This window comes from Notolabrus celidotus, chromosome 12 (genome assembly GCF_009762535.1).
Source record: "Notolabrus celidotus isolate fNotCel1 chromosome 12, fNotCel1.pri, whole genome shotgun sequence".
In the NCBI taxonomy this organism is placed as follows: domain Eukaryota; kingdom Metazoa; phylum Chordata; class Actinopteri; order Labriformes; family Labridae; genus Notolabrus; species Notolabrus celidotus.
This window is the reverse complement of record NC_048283.1, coordinates 4,493,633-4,512,181: the sequence shown is the minus strand read 5'-3', so window position 1 is coordinate 4,512,181 and position 18,549 is coordinate 4,493,633. Positions and strand designations below refer to the sequence as shown.

At 42.0% G+C, this 18,549-nt stretch overlaps 1 protein-coding gene across 1 annotated transcript in view; it reads right to left on the bottom strand.

Annotated features, from left to right (window-relative positions):
* LOC117822796 (thrombospondin type-1 domain-containing protein 7A) overlaps positions 1-18,549 on the bottom strand; it is a 276,882-nt gene that overhangs the window by 77,298 nt on the left and 181,035 nt on the right. Inside the window, exons 12-13 of the mRNA XM_034697710.1 lie at positions 16,317-16,511; positions 12,816-13,082 (exon numbers count right to left, since the gene is read on the bottom strand). Of these exons, the coding sequence (XP_034553601.1) occupies positions 12,816-13,082; positions 16,317-16,511 (462 nt within the window). The remainder of the gene's footprint in view (positions 1-12,815; positions 13,083-16,316; positions 16,512-18,549) is intronic.

Genomic DNA, 18,549 nt, shown 5'->3' with positions numbered 1-18,549 from the left:
ATGCAGTCTATGGCTATCGATGAAATCATCTCTTACATACTTAAAAATGATGACAAATTGATTATAAAATAATGCAACCGCAGATGTACAGCACTACACTTTATTAGTGCAACCAAGCAACAATGATTGGCAACTCTCATCTCAGCTTTCTCTTTTCTCAAAAAATATAAAATGAGCTAAGTAAAAAACAAAAGAGCCAGCAAAGGAATCTGGAAGCTGCCTTACTGAAATAAATAAATAAATAAATAATAATAATAATAATAATCAGAGGATCAGGGCATAAATTGACCTAAATAGATCTGAATGACAAAAATGGCCACAAATGTTGAATGGAGATGTGTTTTTTTAACCTTGTTAGTTTGCACACAGTCATGTTAGAATAATTTTCCAGGACATTTTACTTTTTCTCCTATTTTCCAGGTGTTCTCCAGTACTGGAAAACTGGTCAACTGTTTTCCAGATTTTCCAGTTTTTCCAGGACGCGTGGGAACCCTGCTAGCCTCTGTGTATGATTACGAAGACGCTGGACCTAATCAGGTGAAAGGATGTAGGTGACAATGATGGTGATGTGATCTGAAACACTAACAATTCATTGTAGGATTTTCTTTCTCCCAACAGTGGATGCTTGGTGTTGAAAACTCAGATACTCATGCTTACTTTAAAGCTACAAACACTTGTGCAGGCTGTCGATGAAGCTGCTGCAGCACCAAATTAAAGTTGAGGAACAGAAAGTCTAGTCTTGGTATTTAACAGCCAAATCCAATTTAACTGACAAAGTAATTATCAGTGTTTTTTACCCGGCTGATTATCACATTCGTCTGTGGAGTTGTTTTTCTTTGTGGTTCTGCTTGCGCCACTTCTTTTTCGAAGGAGGACCCTGACTTTGTCTGGCTGCCAAAGCTTCATTTTGCCTCCTGATTTTATAATAAACTCACGGCCTCGTGGGTCGTTTTGTTTTCCGTCTCTGTTACCATCTTTCAGCCGAGCTCAAACTTCTGCTGCCAAAGGTTGTGGCCTCGCTTTCTCCAAAACACAACTTTGCAATATGGATAATTGGAGGCTCGACAAAGGTTTTAAACTTGGCTCAGCTGAGGAGGACAGTTGAAGGATGATCTTGCGTCCACTCTGCTGTCCCTGGACTGAGCAGTTAGAGTCTTTAGAGCTAATATGATTAAAAAAATAAAAAGTATTTTTAATCCAGTCAGGACCAGAGCCCTGGCACGCTTGGGCACCAAGTAATGTGCTGTGACATAATGATCTCATCCGTACATGTGCCTATACACACACACCCGCTCACACACACACACGCACACGCACACACACACACACACACACACACACACACTCAGCCTGACCTCCTTACACTCTGTTGCCCCTGAGTCCAGATCAGCATCACTACATCCACACCTTGCTGAGATCAGCATGGCCTCTGAGGGCTGTAGCTCCATGACCTTTGACCTCACACTATAGGCTCCGAGTTCAAGTCCAGTCATTCTAAATCCCTCTAGCTGTCACCTTAAGCTTATCCAGAGTGCAAAAGCTGCAGCGCCTCAGCCCGCAGTTCACTTGCAGTTCAACTGATGTAAACTTACGAGGTGCCAAGCTCCCTGAGAGGCTTTTGGATTAGGTCCAGGTGGGAGATCACTACAGCTGCCTTTATAAGTCAACTTGTAACCTGGCACAAACTACAGCTCTAGATCCTAGAGCAGTTGTCACAGCTGTACAAAGCTTCCCTGACTCCTAACTGCCCAACTCCTCCTGAAATGTTGACAGCTTTTACCACCCTGCTTGCTCCTCTTCATCTGAATGATAAACTGGAAATGCCTCTGGAAATAGACGGGCTTTCTAACAACAGCCACAATCAATTAGGCTGATGCTTACAACATAGGCACGCACAGATATGTGAGCTTAATCTGCACTTTACTGTGATGCTCTGAATGCTAATGCTCTGTTTTTGTTTTCTCCTCTCACGTACAGGAACCAGCTGGCATTTGTAGTATGCTGGCACAATGTTAAGACTTAAAAAGCTTGGAGGGGTAAACTGACAGAAACAAAGTAGGAGGCACTCACACACTATATGGCAACTATAAAAAAACGGTGGCTAAGATTGATCACCTGCTGCATAGGGATCCATTTGCTAAATTCAGAAACTTTCCAAACTCAGTCTGATGCCAGAGGGTTCAGTTTGGTGGTTTAGAGCTGAAACAGTAAATCTGTAGACATGGCTGGTTTGAAGGTCCCATGCGTTATTCTTTCCCAGTGTTTTATTGGAAGGGTTCACACCAACAGAACGGACATTTTCAGGATTCAGGACCAGAAATCCTTCTCGATAACGTGTCACATCCCCTCTCTTATCTCTCTTCATCAGTGTCTCTTTTGAGAAATCTTCAATAAGCCCAACAGAGAATCAAAGGTCTCATATTACAGATACAAAAAAACTCACATGCTGTCTCCTTGAGAAGACTATGAATTAATATTCTCTTGTGTAGCTTGATGTTTGTCTGTCTTGCAACCTGCTTGCTTACTATTTGAAAGAGTTCTTGGTGTTGTGTTGTCAATAAAGGAAAGCAAACCTAACAAAAAACTAACCTTGTTGGAGTCCTGAGAGCTGATTTAAAGCAACAGTTTCAGAATAAGGGCTGTCAGTGTGTCTGTGTGTCAATGTGTCTTTCACAGATGGCTTGTAGCACTTGGTTTGCTTTGTTTTTAAAAGTAGACGTGGACATTTTGAAAGACTACTTAAAATATGCAATGGACACAACATGCGACAAGGCAGTTTTCACAATAACTAACCCACTTATGTGTGTGTGTGTTTTTTTATCATGCTACACATATAGTTTGATATATACTTACAATCATGCACAACATGCTATGGACATGTGCTAATGGAGAGATGTCAGAGTGAGGATGCTGCCATCAACTGGCGCCTTCCGAGCATTTTGGGGTTTGGTGCTTTGCTCAAGGGCATCTTGGTAGTTCCCAGGCAAATGGACCAGCACCAGAATACATGTGTTTATATGTGTGTGTTATTCTATCTTGCTTTACTTATCAAATCTTTTTATTATTTTTTTAAATTACTGTTTTCATATTAAATTCTTTTAAAAGCCTTTCTCTGGATGGGTGTTGCAAAATAGCATTCACTACAAACGCCATGATACTTGCATGGGATGGCTCTTCTCTGTCCGTCTATGTATACTGTATCTGTCCCTAACAAACAAACCATGAATAAATACATAAAACAAACTATGACAATATGAAAAACAACATAAACCTGCAAACGAGCAGTTTTCTTCACCTCTACCCTCCCTTTCCCCACAGCTATTTATCTGAAACACACAAACAAGTGAGTTAAAGTGAGTCAAAATGAATGAAAGATAGCTTAATACTGTATTACAGTAGTATGATAGAAAAAGGGAAGTCACATCATAGATCTGGTGATGATGGGCGCTTTCAATCTGTTTAAAGGTAGATGAGTCCGCACACAAGAAGCTGCTCCAAATAGCATTAATGAGAAGTATTGCCATGGTGAGCTGCTTCTGGTGTGCGGACCTCTCTACCTTTTACATCTGCTATCTCTGTCCAGCACCCAGTACTTCAGGGTCTGGATATGCGTGCCACCTCTACCTTTGCCACTTTTAATCTACTCTCAACCATAGCCTGGTCTGCCTGAGGTTTTCTGTTTCTGATCCTCAACTTAATTTAAGTTAATGTTTGTTCATCAGGGATTAAAACATGTGTGCTGCAGATTAACATCAACTAAACTAATGCCAGCTAGAGAGTATTCTTCTTGATACATGCCAGTGAAAAAACACAGGCTCACTTTTTGTCTTAATTAACTAGGACAGCTGAAGAAGACAGGGAATGCTGGGAGAAGACATGCAGCAAAGGGCCGAGGCAGGGAGTTGAAACTACAGTCATGGCGTCTGAATACGAGGCGTCTGTTCTACCAACTGAGCTAAAACAATGTATTTCAGTCGGACAGTACTTTTTGTACCCGCAGAAGTTAATGAGTAGGCTTTCCTCAATATCTTTGAGTCTCTTTTAACATTTACACACCCATTAGCATGCTTGACCCACTGATGACGCTCTGGTAATTGATCTGGACATCATTTATTTCTGCCCATTCAGCCGAGAGTAAAGTCCGTCTGAGTCACCACAGACTGGATTCTGAGACCACACTTCTTTCTCTCCCTGGGTGGTTGGACCTTGAAGCCTAATGTGACTCTTTGGGAATCCTCTGCCTGATTTCTGAGCAGCTGCACCTCCTGCGTCACAGTCTCAAGAGGCAGCCTGATCTCTGGGTGCTGTGATAAAAATCTACAGTCTGTAGCCTCTAAATCTGTGATAGCAGACAGACAGAAACCTTTGATGTACTTCACTGTCCTTCACACACAATGACCTTGGCAGCAAACTTCCTGCACACTGTTGCACTCCAAACAGCTTTAAACTCAGAGCCTGCTCTCCTGGTTTTACAAACACGGGTCATCAAGCAGAAATAAACGCATCCACTGCAGTGCTGCTCAAGTTCACAGGTCCGCAGCAAGATACTTGGCCTTAAGCTTCACCCTTTATGGCTTCCCAGAGTGTCTCTAGTCCCTCCTTCTTCCCTGCATCCTGCAAAGACAAGACCAAGGCCCCCTGAGCTATCCTGCAATATTAAGTCATGGTAAAGGTCAAAGCATTGCAGCTCCCCTATAGTCATAAATATAAGCAGTATATATGTAATGTCATTCAGAACACAGCGGGGGACTTAGTGAAATATTTCCCCCCAGCTGCATGCTGACCTTTGGCACAGAATTTGTAGCGGTGGGAGTCGCAGTAATTACAGCATTGTGTTGATAAAGTCTGCACGGATTGAAGATTTCATTACATTTTTAAATAGTTACATTACATTGTAAACACGGAGTTATATTACAAAGACACACTAAACTGTAATAATGAGCCTTTTATCTAATCAGTTAACAAGTTCAGGTACAAAGGGAGCCTCAATGCTAACAGTGAAAGCAGTGATGGTGCTGAAAGTATCAAGTAAAACAGCGAGGAGGTGAAACATTATGTCATTTATCTCAGGTGTATCATCGTCCTTCTCCTGCCTTAGTCTCCAAACTCTTTCCTCCGGTTCTGTTTGGCTGATTCAGTTAGTTTAAGACTTGGTAATCCGGTAACTGCTCCCTGCTTTCTAAGAAATGAAGACTGTGGTTGTGAGACGTGTGATAATGTTACATAAGGCAAGGCAAGGCAAGGCAAGGCAGCTTTATTTGTATAGCGCATTTCATACACAAGGGCAACTCAATGTGCTTTACATTAAAACATTAAAAGCATTGGAGACATTCAGACAAGCATTAAAGAACACAATTAAATAGGGATGTGTTATTCACTCACTGCAGCAAACACAACATGATACAGCTTTCCTACTAACTGCTGTCCCTGAACGTGAGTTTATCTGGACACAACAACCCACGTAGAGAGTGAGCTTCACTTGTCCTTGTTTGTTCACAGAAGGAAGAAACTCTCTTCCCTGCAAAGGTCTAACATGTGCAGTTTGAAACAAACTTTGCTGACTAAGGATCAAACCTGTCATAGTTAATCTTTTGTGATATCTTATTGACAGCTCTTTAAACCCTGTTGGCTCCACTATCTTTCCGATGGCAGTTTAACACAGTGTCAGCCTTTGTCTTAAGCCTTCTCTGTCTTCCGTCTCTCCCCCTCCTCTCCCTCGGCCTTGATTATATTGGACATGACAACACACTAATTAGATCTTCTTGTGGCTGACTGCAATAATTGCAGGGAGCTAATGGAATCAGAAATTTGTCAGTTAAATGTTACTCACTTCTTGTGCTGCTGTTTATCCGTCTCTCCTGCAATGAAGCTCGACTAAAGTCATTTATTTGATGTAAGGAGTGAAAGAGTTGAGAGTGTTGTTTATGTTACTCTCTGTAGCTCACAACCCTTAAACACTGATGCCTCTTTGTGACCTATATAAGCAATCAAAACCATCAGGGACGAGATTCTCTATTCTTAAATTATAATTTTCTAATGCTTTAACCACAGCCAGCAGGAAGGTGTCAGGTGAGACAACTTACCCCAGAGGAAAATTTTACTGCTCAAGGCTTTCTCTTCTAAGTCTCCGGAGACAAAATTGAGATTCTCACTTCAGCCTCATTCAAGTTTCAAATTGTTCTCATTCCTTTCTCATAATTTCCTCTTAAAATTCACTAGGAGAAATAGTTGAGACCATGACATGAGTCTTATTTGAGACTTAAATGAGAGATCTCATTAATGGCTAATTTTCTTCTTTTTTTTAAAATATATTTTTGGCCTTTTTGACTTTATTTGACAGGACAGCTGAAAAGAGACAGGAAATGTGGGGAGTAGTGAGCGGGGGAAGACATACAGGAAATGGTCAACTGGCTGGTAATCGAACCGGCCACCCCTGTGATGAGGACTGTAGCCTCTGTATGTGGGGCGCTTAGACCGCTAGGCCGCCAGCGCCCAAAAGAATCCACCCCTTTAATTGTAATAATCTGGCTAAATCTGGTCAGCCCTTTGCGGCCCATATTTTAAATAAATGGTCTGTCATACCTGGGATGAAATCTTTATCTTTTGCAATTTCTCTCAAATCCACTAAATCTTTGTGAAGTTGTTTTGTTCCAAACAGACTTGTAACGGAAGGACCATATTGTGAAGTCAAAGAAGAGATCCTTTGACATCTAAATATCTGATCTTGAAGTGGTTCAAATGTTTTAATGAGAATTGTAAGTTTGTGGACAATTACATTGAAATCTTAATTTTGCAGGGCACTATAAATGTTCATGAAAAGATGATCTCAGGCTCTTTCTTTGCTCCATCTGAGCTCAACTTGAGACACAAAAACTGAGTCTGACAGAAACAAATGGATGAGGAGAATGAGAAACAGGAGACATAAGCTATAGTCTCATTTTGCTTTCAAACAGATATCATTGTTGTGTAGGAGACATAAATGAAACACTTTTGAGATCTCCTCTCTAAATCTCTTTTCCTCTGGGACAGCACGCTTCAGAAACAGCCTTTGTTAAAAATATTCACAGTGAGCGATATGAGTGACAGTAAAAAGAAAGCAGGAGAAGATTCTTCTTCAGTAAACACTGTAACTGCCAAATTCCACCAGATCTGTGTCCGGTCCGTCTCCGATCCGTCACAGCACCGGATCTGTTAACTTCCACTGGATCCACTCTGCTGCGTCTCTAATCCAGCAGGGCAGACTGCAACGGATCAGATATGCAAGACTTCTATTTTTGCCTGATGCCAGAGCATGATGTATCAATCTCAACAGAGCAGATGGAGCGGGACAGGAAGTCAGGCACCAAAACAAAATTAAAACATTTGGTTAATTTTCAGAATAAAAGACTCTGTTATCAACAGATCATTATGATAATCACTACAACAACAAAATGTAATTTTGGTGGGGCGCTGGTGGCCTAGTGGTCTAAGCGTCCCGCATGCAGAGGCTATAGTCCTTGTTGCATAGGTCGCCAGTTCGACTCCCGTCCGCGTACATTTGCTGCATGTCCTCCCCCTCTCTCTACTCCCCATGTTTCCTGTCTCTCTTCAGCTGTCCTATCCATTAAAGGCAAAAATGCCCAAAAATACAACTTAAAAAATAAAAGCCATTTTGAGTGTAGCCAGGCCTGGAGTCAACAGGACAGAGGTTTTCAGAGGACCATAAAGACAACATGGATGGAGGAGGAGGAGAGTCCTTGATTCAGCAACTACGGCGGGAAAACCTCGGTCACATGACTCCAGCTGTATGTCGGTCCAGCTCTGTGCTGCGTTCCAAAAATGCAACCAGTGGGTGTTGACCAATCGTGCCGGATCCTCCCCTGGTGGTGAGGCTTTCAGCAGTGTGACTGCCCCCTGGTGGCTGGCTGCAGTATAGGTAAAAAAAACCCTCCCCCATTCATTTGAATGGGGGAGCAGTCAAACTTTAAAAAATAAATACATGTCGTACAAATGTTTCTCCCCTCCGTATGCTGTGGTAATATGTAGTTATTATTTGACTGTTTTGTGTCCAAGTCCTCTTCTTCCTGAAAAGTTTCTTTTTCGTTAGTTATTAGAGTTTAAAAAAATGTTTTTTTTTCACAGGACACACAGCGTCTTGTGACGCTATGCTGTAGGGCGGAGCTTATTACAGTGGCTTCACAGGCTCTGGCTGCACAATGGCGGCGCCCAGGAGGGGGATTTTTTTGGCTTCAGAACCGTATAATGGGAAGAGGCGGAGCAACGCTGTCCATTTTTATTTACAGTCTATGGTGTTGACGGACGAGAGAGCACGGAGCTGGACTGCAGCGGATCGGAGACGGACCGGACACAGATCTGGTGGAAGCCCCGTGTAATGCATGTGCAGAAGCAGATCAGCACAGTGAGAAGAGGTACCTCTCTGTCCACAGGGGGCGCCAAACTCCACACAAACCTAGAGTTTGTAACTGGAGCTTCCTTTTTTCAAAGCTGCAAAATCTGAATAAAAGAACTTGCTTATTGAGAACTGTTCAGCACATCACTCAGATATTCAACCTATCTGAATATTATCTCGCTCATGAACAAAGCAGCCGGAGAAGTGAGCAGCACCGCAAAGCTCAGATCGACGTGCACTGTTAATGAGGATCCTTTTTTCCGTTGATGTCTGTGCGATGAAGAGATAACAGTGGCACAGATTTTCCTGATCGTCATCTTAGCCGAGGGCATTGTGTCAGCAGCTGAGTCTGAGAAGGACCTTGTCTCCTCCTCTATCAAGATTAAAAGTGATGTTGGCTGAGATGGAGAGAATGGCACAGAAAAAGAGGGAGGGAGTGGCACATAAAAAGAAAGGGGGAGCTAGGGCGGCTGGAAGAGGGGGATGAAAGAGAGATTTAATGATATCGTTGAGTATCACATGCACCAACACACAGCCCGTTGAATGTGTTTGTTTATGTGTGCACCTCGAGGAAGGTTTTTTTTTTTCAAAGCTCAAAGATGCTTCAGGATGAACGCATGAGAGCGCACACACATGCACACACACATAGGTGTAAAAACACACGCTGACATGCACAACCCCATCACTCCAACGTGCTCTTGTCACACCCACACTGAGATTAACTGACGCACATCTCAATCTGTGACTCACACAAGTCGGCTAAAACCATGTTTATATATGCACAACACTGATGTATCCATTTGAACATCTCTGCATTCTATTTCACAGCAATTTCACAACGAGTCTCTAAGCCTGGATTTCTATGCTTGAAGTATTTTGGATCTAAGACAAGACCTTACAACGAGGAGACAAATGATTCTGACAGCTGTGTGCTGGGAAAAAAAAACACACAGGCCTCCTTATGTGCGAGTCAGTATTCAGAATGAGTCTCTGGCCTGCATGGGGGGAGCTTTCATACGTGCACAAACATAATCCTGAGCTCCAGATGATATTTAACAGAACAAACAGTTATTCTTGCACCTTCAGCTTCCCGATGTGCTACAGTGTCTCACCTGAAACAGAGAGGGGGATGTCTGAGGAGGGGAAACATTGGATTCTTCAACATAAATGTGCAGCAGCTTCCGGCTCTTGTACCTCTGTAGGTTTCTGCCAGAGCTGCATCCATCGTCAAAGGTCACGGCCGGACTCAAAGGGTCAGTGAGCAAAGTGCTCTCTGACTTACTGACTTCTGTGTGCTGCCATACAAAATGTGGATGATGTGTGGGTGTATTTCAAACAAAGAGAGCACTACAGCTGCCCGAGAAGCAGAGTTCATGACATATGGGAAAGTTTCTTTTCATTGATTAGACTTTTTTGTGTGATTCAAAGAAATTCCTGAATCTACTCTGATAGCTGGATATGTTAAAGAAAGGTTACTGAAATGTAAAGGGAGTACATTATGAAGATGCAGACTCTTGTTCACAGGTGGGAAAGTCAATAGTTGTTTTTGAGGGGGTTGATATTGTCCTCTTTTCTTCCTTTTATTTACTATAACTTCATATTTGAGCCTTAAAGGTACAGTGTGTAGTTTTTGACGGCATTCACAGAACTGATTTGGTAGAAATGGAATTTAATATTCATACTAGGGATGTCAACAATTAATCGAGTATCCTTTAAGTCTTATATTTGGTTCAGCTATCAGGGAGGTGTTTAAAGCATGTTTCGATGTGAATCAGCTGACTGAAGGTGTTGCGCACAATGGAGACGCTCAGCTGGGGGCTGTGGCTGAGTGACAGGTCTCCATGAGCGCTTTTTTTCTCCGCCGCCGGACTGATTATGACCCAGTGGCACTCCCGGCTGACACCTGACCGTGTTCACATGCTTATTTTACTCAATGAGAACGAGTAGACAGAAAACTGGACACTGTAAGTCTGAAAAAATGTTCTGTTCAGTTCCTTTGTTGAAGTCTGAGCCTTCACTTGTATGACCATGAGAGATTATGAGCCTGCTCCACACATTGATATTCAGCGTTTTACATTTTGTACACCTCAATATGATGTGTAGCTATTCAATACTGTCAGTTATATACATTGTGTCATGAAATAAATTTTGATTTAGGGGAAAAAACTTATTTGGCACCACCAAACGTTTCCATTTTTTTTAATGATTAATGAATAATTGATCGTTAACATTTCCAAAGATCGATCACAGAAAATACTTGAAATTTAAATCCCTAATTCTTATATTTTTTGTTTAAATTAGTGTCTAATCACAAGAATCATTTTGTTTTTGTTAACTTAGAATAAGCCTTTTATATCTACATAAGAAGCAGGTCCTCTTTCAGGCTGCCATCTTGCACCGCCCTGTTACTAAAGTAGCACAGAATCAACAAACTAGTGACATACAGCTTTTCTTATTTAGTGAGTGGCTACACAAAATGCACCTGTTAGAAGAACTAGAAAAGAAAGTGGTTGTTGTGCACAAAAAAAATTTGTATTGATAGTTTCTGATGGTAAAAACTTGACAGATGGAGGATCATATTTATCATCCATCACAGTAGCTCATTGTCCTTGAAGGCCACCGTCCCTTCACCAACAGGAGAGGTGAGTAAGGGAGCGTTTCAATCTAGAATCTGACTGAGATATTGCTAAGTATTCCCACTTCTACACACTGTACCTTTAAGAGTATTTTGTACTTAACAAGAATAAACAATTCAGAAGGAGTAGGATTTTTTTTTCCTATTTCAAACAGAACTACATTCTGTTTCAAGGGTACAGGCTGTTTACACGAGAGGATCCTTGATAAACTAAAAAACATGTCAGCTGCGAGAAATCTAAAATGTCAGTAAAATGAATAACACTCCTGACATCACAACTCTGAGGTGCACAGACATCACAACTCTGAGGTGCACAGACATCAGTGAGTATCAGACGTCCTCTGTTCTCTCTCTGCTGATGTGATTCACCGCCTGCAGGTAAGCTGGTCTTATCTCAGCCAACTCTGAGTTTACAAGAACCGGCCAAACTTCCAGATACACGGCGAAAGATGAGACTGCAACAAACAGCTTTGGTTTTTAGCTTGTATGTAAAAAAGAATCCTGTCTTTGTACACACATAGCAGCAGAGGATGAGATGCAGCACAGATGAGGAGACAGCAGTTAAACAGTAATGTAGCTGTATTGTGAGCTTTTCTATTTGATGTCTTATAGATTGTCCTGTCATCCGGTGTCCTGTGATGTAAAATGTGTTTCATGTTGTTCTCAGTGTCTGCCTGAGGACTGGGGATGAACTTCAGCTATTGTGCTAATCCTTGTTCAGCTACATTAACTCATTCACTGATTAATATGCATCATCATAATACCTTTTGAGTTATCTTTCCTTCACCTGGATCACTCCACTGACTGCAGCATGGCCTCCCTGCTCGGCTGACCCTGACTTATATGTGAAACCTTCACACAGAAGTAAGAGACTGCAGTGTAACGACAAACTACATCAAAATGTTATTAAATAGCGATAAAAGAAATGGTCATGAAGATTATTATTACTAAGATCTTTGATGATTCAGAACTGTTTAATACTCTGTGTCTGTCAGTCCATATCCAAAGGTTCATTTAATTCAATCCTGGTGTCTTCCTACTAAGGTCAAGATGATGATGATAACTTCAGGGTGATAATGATTTCAGATAATTATGATCAGGAAAAAGTCAGAGCTGTTTCTGCACTCCAAAACTAAGAGACAGAGAGTCAAACTTCAGTTTTAGGCACACAGAGCGCAGAAATGTGAAATAGCCGGTAAAAAAACCTGACTTGTTTTCAGTTTATCGATGTTATGAGGCCAACCAAACCGCATTGAGTTGAGTGGAGGACAGTGGGAGTAGTTCCAGGACACTGACTCTACTGAGCCCCTTTAAGATGTCATGTACTTAATTTGATGAATCATTGGGGAAGGGGGGTGTCCATTTGATAACCTGCAGAAACCACTCAACTCAATGCTAGGCCTCAGTCAAGATAGGTGCTTTGTGGGAGGGAAGAATGAGAGCGATGCCACTGGCTCAAAGATGGTGCAGGGGAGAGTTCCTGTAAAGTTAAGCCGGATGCAATAACCCAAGCGTATTTTTGCAGATAGCATCACAAAGGCTTGTAAATCCATGTCTGTGGTGTTAGCGCACTAGCTCAGAGTGAAACTTGACAAAATCAAATCTTCAAAATCCCAAAGCTATCCATATGGTTTGTTATTTCAGAGTAATGGGGAGATAATCAGCCATGTGGTTTACTTATTATGATGCATTTTGAAATCTTGGTGAATCAGCCTCATGATGAAGAGATACACCTGTCATTCAGACTCTTCAGTTACACACTCACACACACACACACAGACATGTACTCACCATGACTGTTGCAGCGCTGCGTCTCCACCAGCCTGTTGTCCTGGTCGTAGCACACCATGGCCTGGTAGCGGTATCCCTGCCCACACTCCTTGATGTCTCCTTGGACCTTCATACCCACGACGCTCTCCACTCGGCCTCCCTCGGGGAGGATGCAGTCTGACCAGTTCCCCACCGGCTGAGCGTTGTACTTGTCACAGGGACAGTACTGGGTCTCACTCAGGGGATACATTTGGGTGTTCTTGCACTTGTCTTTCTTCTTGCTCCTCCCTGAGGACAGCAGAGGGACAGAGATGAGCAGATTAGCCGTGGGGGAGGTGACTCCACGTAGTGATGCTGGATTTCTGTCTCTGTTAGGCTGGGGGAACTTTCAGTCTGATCATACTTGAGGCTACTGTCATGGCCTCGTTTGGGATGGTGTACTCGCCAAAATACAGAGGATGGAGTTGTTCCCCCGACCCCCCATTCATATTTGATACATGCATCAGGGGACAGCAACTCCTGATGATAGATTACACTGACAGACTAGATTCAAGCTGAGTGCTTGTTGCCTGTAACAGCCTGATTTTGTTTTTGTCCTCAGATATGTCAGGCATCATTAATCATAGATCACTGTGCATAAAAACCTTTGGTTAGGAGTTGCTTCCCATAAATATAAGAAGATAATCCTTTAATAAATGTGTCCCTAACTTCCACAACATCCTGACCTGCAGAGGAAAGAGTCTCTATGCAGCTGGTTTGTCTGTAAACCTTGTTTATTCTAAATTTGTGTAATTAAAATTTTCAACATTTTGCCAGAGTTTACTCACCAGACCACAGCTGCTTGTTGCTAATTGTGTTAAAGCAACACACTGTAGCACACAAGCTGCACCGAAGTGTACATTTTGCTCAAAGTAATGACACACTGTACTTCCTTCTTTAATGAGTCTGCATGTGTTATTTTGGGAGTAAGGTTTTTATATATTTCAAAAATGCTTATTTATCAGACTCACGTTTGCAGACTTCTCTGACTTTTTAGGCCCACGTTGACATCAGAGCACAAAACGCTCAAAGTTCATGATATAAACAAATGTCAACACCTTTTCATTACGCTACAGTCTGGCTCATTACCAGGCTGTGTTGATTACTTGATTCTTAATTGTCAAACCCAAATAACAATGGTAATTAATTATCAACAGCAAACGTAACGCAAGAGTGCCTCTGGGTTGCTGATGGCTATATAGTAACTTGAACTATCAGCAGGAGTGATAATAAATAAAAGTTGTGACATTTGCCTCTTTTATTTTTAAAGGTGAGTCACTGCAAAGCTCAGAGAGGAAGGGGAGCTGAATGAGTCCTGCAGGAGTCCCATTCTTCTTGTTTAAAGGTGACATATCAGGCTTTTTTCATCAATATATATTGGTCTAAGAGGTCCCCAAAACATGTCTTTAAAGTTTATGCTCAAAAAAACACTTTGAAATCAGATTTTGGTCTGCCTGAAAAGCCCTCTTCTTCAGTCCTCCTCAGAACACTCTGTTTTCTCTCTGACCACGCCCCCTCAGGAAGTGGATGTGCCCTCGGCTCTCCGGCACGTTGATCTAATGTTTACATGTTGGCTGAATATACACGGCTGCTCAGAGATCAGGTTACTTCAACCCTCTGAATCTGATCCAGAATCTGATCCTGACAGAGAGGCGCCTGCAGCAGGACCTTTCTGAAGGATTGGTCACAGATTTAGTGTTTCTTGTTGTTTTATTTGTCAGTGTGTAGATGTGTGTCTTGGTACACAACTACAGCTAGAGCTGTAGCTACAGCTATAGCTACAGCTATATAGCTGTAGCTGTAGCTGTAGCTACGAACATGTAGCTATGTGGCTATGCTTATTAGCGCTAGCACTTTTCCATGACAAATAAAAATCATCCACTAGATCTTCAAATCTGCAGACGTGGGGAGTAAAGGTCCTGCTGCAGGCGCCTCTCCGTCAGGATCAGATTCTGGATCAGATTCAGAGGGTTGAAGTAACGTGATCTCTGAGCAGCCGTGTATATTCAGCCAACATGTAAACATTAGATCAACTTGCTGGAGAGCCGAGGCACATCCACTTCCCGAGGGGGCGTGGTCAGAGAGAAAACAGAGTGTTCTGAGGAGGGCTGAAGAAGAGGGTTTTTCAGGCAGACCAAAATCTGATTTCAAAGTGTTTTTTTGAGCATAAACTTTAAAGACATGTTTTGGGGACCTCTTAGACCAATATATATTGATGAAAAAAGTGTGATATGTCACCTTTAAAGGCCTGCCTCGACTCTACCTCTTTACCTCATGCAAGGCCGACTGAATGTTAAGTTGAGTCAGTTTTTCCAATGTTAGGTTGACCGCCATCATTGGGCTTCAAAACTCTGCTTCAGAAACCACTAAGACTAGATCCACGTTGTCTCTGGTTCAACTAACCACAGAAGATGAAAGCCAACCTTTGAATCCCACACTTTTACTACTTTCCTCAAAAATACTGAATAACTAAAAGCATTCAACTGTTCTTCTGACACTTGTGAATCTCTCTCTTAAGATGAAAACCACAAATCAGCACAAAGTAAAATAAGTGAAATAATTTCATTCTCAACGAGTCTGATGTGTAGCTTTATTTCTCACTGTGTTCATGAAAAGTATGAATCCATAAATACAGAGTCTTTTACTATTCTGATTACTAAAACGCTGCATTATTTATAACAGTTCGCTGAAGATTCCAGGAAAATATGCGATGAATATAGACGACCATCAGGAAACAGAACAGTAATCAAGACACAGACATATTTTCCATACTCTGTTCTCTTTGCAGATTTATTCTTGGAAGTTATTTTGATCAAACTGAATTTTTCCTCACTCTAATGGAACCGTGTGGTATTGTTTGTTCATTAAGAAAAATTAGAGAGCACACTAAGACTCTGGATTACTTTGAGCTTGTGAAGAAGATACTTCCTCAATGAGTAAAAGCATCTAAAACTACTTCATGAGATCTCTGTCTCTCTTCTCACTGTCAGCTAAAGATACCATGACAGCCTCGGTGAGATCGCTTTGTATGCGCTGCATGATCTCTCTGCCTCCACACTTTGGAGAACAGGTTTCAAATCTACTTTGTGGTTTGTGAAAGTTGACTTTTTCCCTCCTCAATAACCTCTTGTGCAGGTGCTGTAATGCATTGCACCTCTCTTGTTTGTCATTTTGCTTTTATGGCTGTGATGCACAGGGCGTCTCTCTGGGGACAAACTGATGGATAACAAAGGCTGAGGAGTTATTTCAGATTTGTTGCTTCAATCCCACTGGAGCATTTAGCTGGCAAAACTATCTGAATAGATTTATGACCTGTTGTTTCTTTTTACTGCCTGTGTCTTGGAGCGTTACCATCAACATTACGCCCTAAATTGCTTTATACTTCACCAACACTTTGACTCCAGTGTAAGTAAGCTCAGCAGAAAAAAAGTGGTCCAAACAACAGCAGCTCATTGTTAGTGCTGTGCCGCTCTCTGTTCTCACCTATCAATGCTCTCTTTCTGGTGCGGACGCCCACACAGTCAGCTGTGCACGAGGAGAACTTGGTCCAGTTGGTCAGCTGGCAGTCATCCTGGCAGGGGAGCTGACAGCGCTGAGTGATGGTGGGCATGGCCTTGGCGAATTTCAGGCACTCGCTGATGTCGGCCTGCGTCCCGTCCAGCTGGCGACAGGACACAGCTGGAGGAACGAGAGGAAGAGGGGTCAGAGAGGCTTCATTAGAGAGTGAATGTGCTTTTTATTGTTTCAGCTGATTGATTGGTCGGCGGAGTAAGTAAGGGCGCTGATAATGAATGTTGCTCAGCTACCTGCCACGCAGAGCTGCTGCAAACAAGTCAACAATTAAATCCCATTGTTGTGCTTGTAAAGTTGAAGAGTGGTAGCACAAATAAGAGGAAGAAAGGCTTCAATATAGAGAGCAAAGAGGAATGATTCAGTGCTATATGAACTTTAGTGAATTGTAGGTTGACATTGCAATCATGTTTTTCTCCTGTGAAACTGAAAAAACAATATGAGAGAGAGAGAATATCACATCAGTAAAGGAAAGTTACTATAGTTCTTCTTAAAAAGGACGTCTCATGCTCATTTTCAGGCTTTATTTCGTCCCTCTGATAGCTTTGTGGTAGCTCTACATAAGGGACAGCTGAATAAACTCTTCACCAATCTCAGACTCGTTGGAAATCCACATTTCAGCTTCTACCAGACACTTAAATTCACCATTCTGATCTCAGCACTCTGGAAGCCTCCTCCACTGTTGCCATGCTTCAAAGTTGTGTTTCTCTGTTTAAAACGCCAAGTTATGAAATATGGCGGTATAATTTGGATCTCAAATCTGACCTGGAAAGTTTGGTAAGAGACAAAAAATCCCCAGCAACAGTGAAGTGTAATGTTTATCTCTTACAGGGATTCACCAATCTGTGATGTCACCAATTGAGCAAATCTCGTGTCCCTCTTGAATGGTTTAGGCCCAAAAATACATAGCTGATCTGCTGCTACTTTATGAACCATCTGGACCTCTGAGGTCATCAGGTACTGGTCTGCTTTAAGTCCAGAGAGTCAGAAGGAAACATGGTGAAGCAGCGTTCAGTCATTATGCACCATATATCTGGAACACACTCCCTGAAAGCTGCAGGTCCGCTCCAACTCTCTTTTAAATCAAAGACTAAGACTTTTGTGCAAATTTTATTTTTAGGTTTTAATATATTTTTAATTTTCCTTTTCTTTTCTATGTTTTATTATATTTGTCATTTTAATTGTGTTCTTTTATGCTTATGAAATGTGCTATACAAATAAAGTTGCCTTGCCTTGCCTCTTGCTTAATTCTCATGTGACTTTAAAACTTTCAACAAAGCTTTTTTGCAACATTAGAACACCTCGTAAAATGGTGTTATAGCCGAGTAGTTCTTCAAACCAGCAGATGCTTATAGAGCCACCTGTTTAATGATTAAAATTGAATGTATTTCCCTCTGAGATCCAAATACTCTCTCACTGGTTGAACACATGAAGTTTTCTTTTTTTTTTTTTTTTTTTTTTCTTTTCTTTTTTCTTTCTCTTTCTCTTGTCTGCATATATATTTCTGGTTTGTGTCATGTTTGTCACAAACTGTCAAATATTAATGCAATTTATTCTTGCAGCAAAAGAAAGAAAAGAAAACATTTTTCTTCTGTGCTTGTGACTGTGTGCATGCGACCATCACCATCCCTCTTAGAACTCTGGCCTATCTTTTATTGACAGCTAATATCATGTTCTGTAAAAGAGGGCGTGCACACCTAGGTGGGCCCAAAAAAAATAAGAGAAAGTAAAAGAAAGATTACATAAGGATATACAAAGGGACAGGGAAAGAGAAGGAGAGAGAGACCTAGATGGAGAGGGACCATCTCACCATGACGCCAAAAAAAACTCTGTGCGGTGATACTAATGATTAAGCAACCCTTAGTGTCCACAATCATTACTGAAGCTTGGGTCGCTGAGGGTTACCGCCGTGCTGTGTTCTATTTGTGTAACAAGACCACCACTGGTGCAGATGATACCACTTGGGTCAGATCAGCCGAGCGGTTCGGCCCGGCACCAGGGCCGCGAGAGCAGTCAGACCGAAGGACCCAACCCGCTGCGGGAGACCCAGGCCAGGGGACAAGCCAAGGACCCAGACCGGAAGCAAACAGGTACTGCCGGAGCACCCAGAGCGACACATGAAGTTTTCTGAGGAGCATCATCACTG